This window comes from Ovis aries, chromosome 23 (assembly GCF_016772045.2).
Source record: "Ovis aries strain OAR_USU_Benz2616 breed Rambouillet chromosome 23, ARS-UI_Ramb_v3.0, whole genome shotgun sequence".
NCBI classification, from domain to species: Eukaryota; Metazoa; Chordata; class Mammalia; order Artiodactyla; family Bovidae; genus Ovis; species Ovis aries.
The window spans coordinates 42,038,525-42,050,872 of record NC_056076.1 but is presented as its reverse complement, the minus strand read 5'-3'; the positions used below and the strand labels follow the sequence as shown (position 1 = coordinate 42,050,872).

The 12,348-nt window shown below is 39.3% G+C and overlaps 1 protein-coding gene across 7 annotated transcripts in view; it reads right to left on the bottom strand.

Moving 5' to 3' along the window:
• Window positions 1-214: 214 nt before the first annotated feature.
• The window catches only part of ANKRD12 (ankyrin repeat domain 12), a 98,931-nt gene continuing 86,797 nt past the window's right edge, over window positions 215-12,348 (bottom strand). For all 7 annotated transcript variants that reach the window (XM_060405236.1, XM_060405238.1, XM_027960748.3 and 4 more), the window contains 4 exons: window positions 8,517-8,615; window positions 6,147-6,290; window positions 3,679-3,774; window positions 215-3,048 (listed from right to left, as the gene is read on the bottom strand). In XM_060405236.1, coding sequence (XP_060261219.1) covers window positions 2,863-3,048; window positions 3,679-3,774; window positions 6,147-6,290; window positions 8,517-8,615 — 525 coding nt within the window. In that variant the 3' untranslated portion in view covers window positions 215-2,862. The remainder of the gene's footprint in view (window positions 3,049-3,678; window positions 3,775-6,146; window positions 6,291-8,516; window positions 8,616-12,348) is intronic.

The window sequence follows — 12,348 nt, the reverse complement described above, 5'->3', positions numbered from 1 at the left end:
TCTGTGTCACAGATAGAATAAAAAATATTGTTAACTTTTTGAGACCTCATTACTGAGGAGACAAGGCTAATTTTTGTCTTAGAAAAAGGTTGTTTCCCCCCAATGAGTATTTTACCATTTTGCCACCTGCTCAAGTAAACACTGGTGTTGGAGTCATGTGGGAGTGGAAAATAAAAAATTAAAAATAAATCACTTATCACACATTTCACTCTTATTTTTTCTATAAAAATATAACTCTTTATTAAATAACATGCACAAATATCAACTAGTCATTTATTAAACAGATATGATTTAGAACAAGATTTAAAGAAATACAAATCCTTAGGTACAATTTAGTATCTTGTTCATGATATTTGAACAGTTAAAAAAAAAATCACTGATTAAACTAACCATCCTTTTATTTCTTTCATAATCTTATATCATTTTAGGCATAGACTTCATTCCAAGTTTTTTTTCTAGCATTTCAGAGCTTCAGAATATCTTTAATATCAAGAGCCCTTAACTACTTAAGTATAAATTCCTCCGGACAAGGCATTCACTTTTTTTTTCTAAGCTATTCCAATTGGCTTCGAGCCACTTTACAGAGGAAATCTGCAGAAGCAGAATCATGGCAGACAGGCTCCAGCAACTTGAGGTACCGTTGAAGAGGGAGAGAACTGTGGTTAGTACTAAGACGCTGGGGTGACTAAAAAACGCCAGATTTCTGCTTGTTTGGTTTTTCTCTTCTGCAGCTTGTTCTGTTTGGCCAAACAGTGATTTTTTTTTTCCCCTGTCCCCCATCTCTGGTTGAACCATCAGAACAAAATGCTGTATGAACTTCCCCTTCTTTTATTTTCTGTGACTTCAATGCTCAGTAATCTGTTTTTTTTACTTTTAGGCAAAAGTATAAACACAATTTGCATTAATTTTTTCATATTAAAAAGTATTGCTTTTATAAATTAGCTTTTAATGTTCCCAGCCTTAATAAACTTAACTTCAACAAAACCAGTGCTTTAAAATCTACCCTGCCTTTCTTGGCCTCATTTATCCAATAAAAAAGGCCAAAATCTTTCATCTAAATTTCTAAAGACTACTACATCCAATCTTTATAATAAAGTCCTTGCACTGTGTATTTTTCACATGTGCTGCTTTATTGCGCATGCCAAGTACAGTATGAATTAAAATATAAACTGAAGTAAAAATTCAAAACCCCTAAGCTTAATATATACCTTTGCACTCAAAAACTTCAATTTTACATTCTTTCCCATTAGCTGGGACTTCCAACTTCCTAGCTGAATTTAAATCACTTTATTCCTTATATATTCTTTACTTCTACTGGAATAAAAAACATCCAGTATTATTTTATAATTTAAGAAGGTATTATGGAAAGTTCTGTAAATTTTATTTCATATACTTATGATCCATTTTACATATAACCTAATTTTCTTTCCAAAAATGTTTAATAAGTTTAGCAGCAGGTTTCAAATCTGAAATATTCCTGAACATTTAATTGACATCATGTTATAGGAGAAACTGGACTTTTTCTATGTATATTGCTAATTATTTTACTAAAAAACAGCATACCAAATCTTACTTTAATTATAAAATTCTGAAAAGTATATGTTTTGCATCATCTTGATACAAGGAAAAAATACAACATATTAATTTTTCATAAACATTGCAGAGGTCAACAGGAATATGCCCATTGCTTTTACTTATTGTGACTACCAAGTATTTCTTTCTTGAGTACTCAGTTTTTATTTAAAAGTGCAAAGGTTATTAAGCTTAAAACATATTTGAGCAATGTAAAAAAGTTTTACAATGATTTAACATGACCAATAAAATTTATTAAACATATTTACATATATTCACAGATTCTTTCATACTTGAGTATTAAAATAGACATTTACAATTTCAGAATTTTCATTCAAAGGCATTTTTTTGGGGGAGGGAGAATAGGCTCTATCGTGAGATGAAGAAAGAGCTGTTTCTTTGCATGACTAATTCTAAATAAAATGTCCAACATAGTAAGCCAAAGGTCCTACCCTGGGAGACTGGTATGAAACACCTTACACTACCGCCAGGCATCACTGTGGAGAGGGTTAAATTATAGGAAGCATGCAGCTAAGTCACAGTCTCTACAATTCTGTGATGGTAACAAGCTAATGCAGACACGCATGCCTTATTTAAAGGTCCTGCTACCTCAACACACTATCACTACACTCCATACCATACAAACTACAACTTTGGTCCAATAAAACATTAGACAAAACAGTTTTACAATTATCTCTTTGTATATGTTTTGACTACCAATCCCTTTGTATACATTTTGACCATTAATTACAAGATTTACATCTGCACAATATGTATAAAATAAGTTATTAAAAAGGAAGACAATATTAAAACTTTCGAAAAGAAAGCTATACAATTAACTTACAGATAAAATAAACTGAAGAAATTTTGTGCCAAGTTTTCCTTCCACATTAGAAACTGCGCCTTTTAGTTTGTTGATCTATCTTAGCAGACTGTGACAGAACCTGAATACCCGCAGTCACCTCGTACACAGAGCGCTAACAGCTTCCAGCGCCATTAGCAGCCCCTCTGTTCCCTACTCAACTATGACATCTGCCAACGGGCTCCAATGTGAGTCACCTTCCACCAATATAAATAGTAGTTTTCAGTTAGAAACTGCTTGGATCTAAGATCCAAAATAATTCTTTTCATTTTTAATAAAATGACAGTGTTTACTACATCACCAACTTTAGTTGAACTTTACTAACAATTGTGAAGGCATAATATCGTATTTTTGTCAAAAGGCAGCATTCCACAGCGTAACACTCTTGAGCCTCACTTGTTTAAGACACCATCAGGAAGTAACGGCTGCTATATAGGAGTCAATTCAAAGTCATCGTTAACATCAACCAGGGGAACGTAAAACTCTTGAATTTCATAGATGCTGATAGATTTATAGGTGGCAGGATCAAGTTCCTGGAGTTTGAGCTGCCATTCTAACCTCTGGACGGCATTTAAAGCTGCAGCTTCATGCTGTTGCCTCATTAAAAGACAGGTCTATTTAAGAGAAGAGAAGAATTGATTATTTATTAGAAACTGCTTTGTTTAAAATAATTAATCTCATGCATTGTTTCTTTAGGGAGCAAGATGGATATACTAGGGTATGTGAAGTTTCTAAGTTGTGTCCATTTCTGGTTTACCCTGTCTTATATCTGTATCCATACACCAAACCTTTCTGGGCCTGTGACTTTATACTCATCTAACAGACTTCAATTTGAAACTGTTCTTTCAAGCAATAAAATTTCAAATTGTCAGAAGAATTATGAAAATCTAAGGAAGAGTGATTTGTAAAAATAATTCAAGCCAAATAATTTTCTTTACAGACTACTGGCAAAATAACATTTCTTCTCTCCCTGTTCTTCCCCTCCTCTTGTACAAAGGATAACAAGCATGAAGACCCCCCTTTAGAAACGGCTTTTTCTGTGGCAGCTGCACCTCTGATACTAAACTGGACTCAAAAAGCGGGGGGTGGGGGTCCTTTTCTTCATTTATCTTCCAAAGTGCGAACAGCATGAGGATTCACAGCTTACCATCTTTCGTTTCCTAACCACTCCTCTATCACACAGCAATAGTTCCTGTTGATGAAGGGGAAGCATCCAGTCAAAGTGAACTTCTAAACATACATACCTTTAATTTGTCAAATTTATCATCCACATCTTGTAACCATGACATGAACTGTCTTGCATTAAAGCGATCCCTCACAGAAGTTTTACTGTCATCAGACTGAAACAGTAAAAATAATTGGGTATTACAAAATAAAATAACCTACTTTAAAAAATCTATATGCCACTGTAACTTTTTATAGTATATTTTACTTTTAAAGGAATGATGAAAGTATATTTCAAAAAAAGATAACATCTAACTGAGTATTTAAACAGGCTGATAAAATATTTCCATACTGAGCTGATTAGTTATTAGAATTATTAGGATGTTGAGTTTAGTAAGTATTTACTACTGCTATGTGAGTCAAAACGTCTCAAAAGGCATGTCATATGATGTATTAAATGCCTGTGACCTTCTTAACATATAACTGATCATGAAACTCATTTTAACGTGACAGTTGGCTCAGACCTGGTAAACAATCTGCCTGCAACTCAGGAGACTCGGGTTTGATCCCTGAGTGGGGAATATCGCTGGAGAAGGTAATGTCAGCCCATTCCAGTATTGCTTGGGAAGAATGGCCAGAGGAGTCTGGAGTGCTGCAGTCCATGGGGTCGCAAAAGAGTTGGATGCAACTGAGCTACTAACACTCTCGCTTACCACACGTTGGGAGGAAACAACACCACGGTCGGTCGCAGACAGGGCTCTGGGGCTGGTGCTTCTCCCAGGACTGATTCCTTTTTTTAGGACCTATTCTTTGGAGAGTTTATACGGAAATACTATACCGACTCTTAGTAATACCAGTATTGGTATTTCTTTAAGATAGGCAATATTCAAAGGTCAGCATTGTATCCTATTGTGTAATCTCAAATTGATTACATACTCCTTCAATTTTCTATTCTGTAAATGGGGTTAAGAGCATCTCTTTACATATTGTTTGAGAACTGACTTGTAAAGGCCTCATTCTAACGCCCAGGCAATAGGCAGCACTGGGCCCACCAGGCAGCTGCCTCCATAACTGCCCCACCCAACCTGACCACCAGCACCGCTACAGGGGTAACCAGGCCTCAGACAGTCCCACTACCACACTGCCCACATTCTGACCTGTGACCACTTTTGCCCTGGTCTTCAGGAAAGATGTGTTGACCATTTTAAAATTTATCATTCAATGCTTTTTAATATTACAAGTTTATCTGGAAAATGAAGAGGTCTGAAAAGAGAATAGCCTATCTAAGCAAGTGGACTTGTTCCTTAGACCCTCTGCAGCTCTGTTCACCTGGACAAGCCTGCTCCTCAGTTGAGAGAGACTGTCTATTAACTGTAAAGCCAGCCGTACAAGGACAGGCAACAGGCCCACAGTTGTTCTCAAGATGATGACTACATTCTTCTGTTGACTGGCGTGATCCTTTTTAGTCTCTGATCATTCTGGGTTTACTAGGAAAATTCACTTCTTTTCAGAAATTCTCTTTATGACCCGTCTGGGACTCCTTTTTTTCTTTTTAAACAGACGAGAAAAATAAAGCCCAGAAAGAACTAAGTAATTTTCTCTGTAATATACTGTGTATCCTTTGTGTTTCTATGGTTGGCCTGATTTAAAACAGCATTTCCTGGGACTTCCCTGGTGGTACAGTGGATAAGATATCTGCCTGCCAATCCAAGGTACATGGGTTTGATCCCTGGTCCAGGAAGATCTCACAGGCTGCAGAGCAACTTAGCCCTCGAGCTGCAATTATTGAAGCCTATTTGCCTAGAGCCCATGCTCTTCAACAAGAGAAGCTCCCACCATGAGAAGCCTGTGCACTGCAACTAGAGAGTAGCCCTTACTTTCTGCACTAGAGAAAGCCTGTACATAGCAATGAAGACCCAGCGTGGCCAAATAAATAATTAACTTTTTAAAAAACCCCAGCATTTCCTAGTCTTTTTTGGTGATAATCCTTCATTGTCTTGTGTTTATACTTTTATATTCTCTTATGACGGGTGAATTTCATTCTGGTTTATGAACTACAAAAAAATTCTGATGACTGATGTCTGGTTCTGGATTCCTGAAATTTATATGTGGCAGTACATGTTTTCAAACTATAGGTACAGTTTCCCATAGTTCTTTTAATTTATCCCAACAACACCCAAGAACCAAATAAAGCCTGGTCCTCTCTCAGCACTGACTCAACCTGGGTTCCACCTGCCAATTTTTTTTAGCTTCTAGCTTTAAGCTTCCCAGTTGCTCAAAGGTCAGGATTGGGGTATAAAATCCATGACAGAAACAACTTACAAGTTATCTATAAAATGAGGCTATCTTAAACACACACATATCTGTTCTGTAATTGTCTTGATTTAATGATATAAACCTGACGTTCAGAGGGCCAGGTGATCTGGAAGTGCTTCACTCATTTTCGCCTTTGTGCTTTACTGACTGTTGAACTCAAGTTTGTCCTGAGGATACCAACTACCAGAGGCGCTGCTGTCCTAGGGGCACTGAGGCAGCAGGGAGACCTTACCTGGGCATCCAGGGGCACGCTGTACACTTCCGCGTCCAGGAGAACCGTGCATGCACTGAATGGCAGTGTCTGATTTGCCAGTGTCCTTGCAGCTCTGTAATGAACCCGAAGAACCTCCTGTTCATTGGATACAATGAGTTTTTCCTAGTTGAACAAAGAATTAAAAAACAAAAACAAAAACTCTTCAACCACTTGTTTTAAAAGAAAAAAAGTCACTTAAAATGTTAAAAGAACTTGAATCTCAGAGAAGTTTTTCCTTCATAGTAAGGCTGAGAAATTTGAGAACTCTGAGAATTCTAAATTCTCAGAGAATACTCTGAGAAAAGTAAATTTTCTTTCCAAAATTGGCAGTCTCTTTTTAAAAATGATCTTCTGAAAGTGTACAATGATGGCTTTCATTAATAACATACAGTCATCTGCTGGTATCTGCAGGGGATGGGTTCCAGGATCCTTGTGGATACCAAAATTCATGGATGTGCAAGCCCCTTATATAAAATGGCATCATATTTGCATATAACCTACACACATACTCCCATATACTTTAAATCATCTTTAGATTACTTACAATACCTAAGACAATGTAAATGCTAGGTAAATTTGTCAATATGTGGCAAAATCAAGTTTTGCTTATTAGAACTCCCTGGAATTTTTTTTCTTGAGTATTTTGATCCATAGTTGGTTGACTCCATGAATATGGAACCTGTGGATATGGCGGGCTCACTGTATTTACCAAGATGTTCAATTGTCACCACTTAACTCCAGGACATTTTTGTCACCCCAGGAAGAAATACCCCAGGCCCACCAGCAGTCACTCTGCATTGCCCTTCTGCCCCTGACAACCTCAACTCTACTTCTGGTTTCTATGAATTTACTTGTTATGAACATTTCATACAGGTGACATCAAACAGTGTGTGGTCTTTTGTGACTGGCTTCTTTCATGTCACATTTTCAAGGTTCATCTGTGTTGTAGCACGCATCACTTCCATTCATTTTTACATTTTATTTATCTATTCATCAGTTGATGGCTCCTTTGGGACACAGTGAATAAGGCTGCTATGAACATTCATGCTCAGTTCTTTGTTTGAATGTGTATTTTTATTTCTCTTGGGTAAATAACTACGAGTGGGATTGCTGGGTCATATGGTAGGTTTATGTTTAATTTGTTGACAAATTGCCAAAATGTATTCAACAGCAAACTCCGGGAGTTGGTGATGGACAGGGAGGCCTGGCGTGCTGCAGTCCATGGGGTCACAAAGAGTTGGACATGACTGAGCGAATGAACTGAATTGATTCAACAGCAGTTGTGTCATTTTATGTTCTTGCCAGCAAAGTGGAAGAGTCCAGTTTTTCAAACCCTTGCCAACATTTGTTATTATCTGTCTTTTTATTATATGCATTCTAAGTGTTCTGAAGTGGTACTCCATCGTGGTGGCATGGTGGCTGCTTCTCTTCTGTAACAGCAAGGCATTTGTAACGTGGCTACATGCACAGATGAAATATACCACAAGCTTGTGGCTGAAACAGCTACTGATGTGGGTTATACACGCTAACTTCTTTCTGCTAACAAACTGTTCACTGATGTGGGTCATGCAGTGTTGTAAGTTGTTTGAGTGCATCTTTATTTGCTTTTCTATTTGTAATACTATAAATTTATTTCATTCATTTACAAACATCATTTTGAGCAAAGGTTTTATATTGGAATCCATGGCACAAAAAAGGTTAAGAACCTCTACCCTAGGGAATCAATCATGAATGAAGAAATTACATACAAGGTTTTGCTTGTATAAGAATCTATGTGCATGTCTGTAAAGAAAGGTCATAAGTTACATCACATTTTCAGAAAGTCCCTGACTGTCCCAGAGGAGATACAGAAGGTAATTTATTATTTTGATCAATCCAAGTTACTTTGATGATTTCTATTAATAGATAGGTTTGTTCTCTTGTCATTTCATGCCAAAACTAACCACCAGAAACTGGAATACTAAAGCAGACCAAAAGGACCAAGGAGCACAGCCTCAGTATGATTCTGTACCATGGCAGCTGGTATCAAGCAACAATCTCAGAACTGGGAAACCCATCTGTCTATACAGGAATTCACTGCTACTGGCCTGCAGATCCAGCAAATGACACTGAGAAATTTTAAGAGGTTTCTGTTTATCAAATAAATACTGAACATAAACTGTAATACAGGAATGGCTGTCCAAAAATAGGCTTAAAAATTCTCCATCTTATTGCAGAAGAACAAAGATAAAATCAAGCCATTTCCCAAAATGGTTCTAAATAAGGAAGATTCACTAATAAAAAACTGTAGGCCATCATAATCTGTTAAAACCGTTATTTTTTGCATAAGTGAATTTAAACATTTCTTACCCTTTCAATACTGTGCTGCAAACGTAGTTTCATCCTGACAACTTCCTGTTGTCGAAAAAGCTCTTTAAGTGGATCTGACAGTGAAGGTGGGGGTGTAATCTAATTAAAAAAAAAAAGAGTGGAAAATTAGATTTATTAGATTAATTAATTTCATTTACAATAATCAGCTATTTCTATAAACTTAAACCTTTTTAGTGCAGAACATAATGAAAACATGAATTCTTACATTCTTTGAATTAAATAACACAGTAAGTAACAATTTCACAACTGGTTGTTACTTTTCAATTTCAACTCTTTGAAAGAAAGCAAAACATCACATATTTGAAATGCTCTGAAAGAAAGCAAAATGTACATGTTTTACCTCTGAGGCCACAGCAAATCCCAAAGAGCAAATCAGGATGGAGGGAGTTGTTTGCCGCAGAGACACATTTTAGAGCGTCAGTATGTGACAGTTCACAGACAGGGAGGAAGGAATAACAAACACACAAAAACACCACACAAACAGTCCTAAAGATGACGGCAGTCTGAGTGTACAGTAAGTAGTCTCTCTGTAGACACGATAAAATCCAAACACAAAACTTCAGAGTCTTATATTTAATGAATTAACTTTTTTAAAAATAGATGAAACTGTCTTCTAATAGAGCTGTGGTTTTCAAACTTCATTACAAATGTGATACCTCACTTTGTCTATCCATTCTCCAAAGAGCTTATGGTTAGTTCACCTCTGATTTGATCATTATCATGAACTGTGCTTTTTGACAGATGCTGGAGCTTAAGAAAGCTGACTTAAGTCTCAAGCACACTCTTGAGCATTAATACAGAGACACCCAAGTATGGCAGCAACTGTCTGTGATCCCTGCATATTCTCCCTCTGCCCCCAGCTTTTAATAACTGTCAACATACTAGAGTGAAGAAACAAAGGTTTCTCAGAACATCCTGGCACAAAGCAATAACTGTGGGGGACTCTTCTGGCAGGGGCACAAGGAGATACTGACACGCGGCTGCAGGGACAGTGTAGTGCCTACCATACCTGAAACACTTGCCAAGGACTCAAAACTGGACCTAGTCAAGACTCTGTTCATAAACAGTAAACAGTGTAACACCACTAGGATTCAATCAGTTGAGTCAATGCAGACTATTCTATAAAACACCTTATTGGGGCTGATCATTTTTCAGGTCTCTAATTATACATTTGTGTCTTAAAACTTCTTTAAATTTAGTAAGAGGCAAGGGTACAGTTTGGTGCTATTACTTCAGTTTTGAAAAGCCACACAGGTGATCCTTCAAGTGGCACAGAGAAAACACCTCCTCCTTTGAGACTGAGTGTCAGAGAAGGCTTCTCTGAGAGGGTCATGCCCGAGCTCCACCTTAAAGGAAGAGCTGGAATAAAGAGTTCAGAGAAGTTAGTTGTGGGGGAAAAGAGACAGAAGGGAGGGAGCTAATTCGCATAGGAGAGAACAGTAAGATCACCTGCCTGAGACAAGCAGTCTGGTGTCAGAAGGCACCTACAGGCAGGCCTGAGTTCCTGGAGCATCAAGAGTGAGAGCAGAGAGGGCAGCATGGAGAGAGCAGCAGGGCCCAGTACTACAGGCTGTAGTCTACCCTGCACACACTGCTTCTCCAGGCATGACTCACAGGACGCTGGGTCCACAAACATGGTTTACAGGAAATGGTCCGAGAACAAGTGAGGTTGGGACACTGTATGGATACACACACACACATAAATATACTTATTTACATATCTCATAATTAACAAACTAAATTTTAATAGTTTTAGAAATCCTACAGTGAAGAAATCTATTTTTTGATTAAATGATGTTTCCCAAACTTATTTAAGTCATGAAAAATAACCCTCTTTCTCCACTGAAGAAGGTATTTAAGTAACACGTTGTGGAACACATACTATGTGTAACACACTGGGGCAAATTTTATCTGTAATAGGGAACCAGGGAAAGGTCTTAACAGCTCACAGCTGTACTGGAGAACAGCTATTGGGGGGCACGACTATAAGCAAGGAATGAGGAAAACAGGTCACTGGTGCACTGGGGTGAGAGCGGGAGGCAGAGAAAGGGATGGGGTCTAAAAATGTGGGTGACTGAGGATAAAAAAGAGGGAGTAGCTGAGGACTCACAGGTCTTTCAGGACTAGGACTGGATGGCTGCTAACAGAGACCACAAGAGGGGACCCGAGGAGAGAGAAGCAAGTTAGGGGCAAGTTCAGTGCTGAAATGTTGAGTAGACCAGCTAGTATAAAAGATGCCAAGGAAAGAGGTTTGTGCAGAATATACAAATCTGGGAATTCTCAAAATACATCCATCTGTAGAGAAGGAGTATGTGGAGGCTTTTTGAGGACACTTTCCCTCTGCTTTTTCCTCATCTTGTCCTATGTTGCGGGACATTCAGAAGACATCCAGAAGCAGGTACAACACAGTTACGGAAGTCAGTAGTGTATTCAGGGTTGAAGACAGAGGTAGGCATCATTCTCCAAGAGACCTGCAGTGTCCCAGCCCTTTATAAGATTACAGCTCAAAGGGAGGGGCAGGCCTGTAAACAGTTAACTGTAACATCCTGGGTAGGTTTGAGGAAGATACAAGCAATTCTGTTCCCACAAGATCCTGCCCAGAGTGACATCACAACTCACACGACGACGGAAGAGAGAAAAATGGCCCTGATGAAGACAGCATTCCATGTGGAGCGAACAGCACGGCCAAAGGACCCAGGCAGCAAGCACAGACTCCACAGGAGAGGGGGCTCAGTGTGACTGAAAGGCTGAGTGACTCGGACAAGTGGTGAGATGATGAAGCAAGAGTGGGGAGACGGGTCAGGCTGCTGTGCTCAGATGTGGGTTTTTATGTGTGGCCAATGGGGAGCCAGCTAATCACAGCTGAGATACTTCAATAGGGAAACGGGTTTTTATTGTTTTTAAAGCGACAGAAATTTAATAACAAAAGGAAAGTGCCAAAAGAAAGAAACTAGGAGAAAGAAGAAGTGGAAAAGTTGCTGCAATGCTGAAGTGAGAGATACTGATGAGGGCCCTGGGAGAGGCAGCAGAGAACATCGAGTCCTCAGATCTAAGGGATAGAACCAGGTTAACTGATGGGTTTCTACTCTGGTGTCATCACCAATAAATGACGTGTTTGTCAGGGAGTGGGTGGGGGGGGGTCCTGTTTCGAAGTCTGAGGTTGGAGTGGGTGCCGTTAGACCTGCCTTCTGGAAACAGAGAGTTGGGTGGCCAAAGCACCGCAGCAGCTCAAGATAACCATCCCCTCCCCCAGGCCAGGGCAGGATCCCCACCAGAGGCTCCCGCAGGTGCAGGCACTCACTGCACTCACCTCAGGGCACCTGCCTACTCTCAATTCCACTTCCTTCACACATGCAGGCACAGCTCCTGACAACTCCCACCTATGACGCTCCTGGAAAACCCTCAGGGTCAGCATACTGGGGAACCAAGCCTGGGACATGTGCCTGAGGTCATTTAACTGACTGCCCAGGAGGCGCCTGCCATCTGATTCTAGAGATGACGTGGCTCGACAGGACATTTTGGGACTAACGCTGCTGAAACCACAGAAAGAGACAGGACCTCACTGACTGAAGAATTAACTCCTAGAGAACCTTGATGTTTAAGGGGTTAGTACAAGAGTATTCTTGCCTGGAGAATCCCATGGACTGAGGAGCCTGGTGGGCTACAGTCCACAGGGTCGCAGAGAGTCAGACACGACTGAGCAACTTCACTCACTCACTTACTCACTCACAAGAGTCATAAGAAGACAGAAAAAGATTAGTGAGGTAAGAGAACCAGAAGAGCACACCATCATGAAAAACCAGGGAGGGGA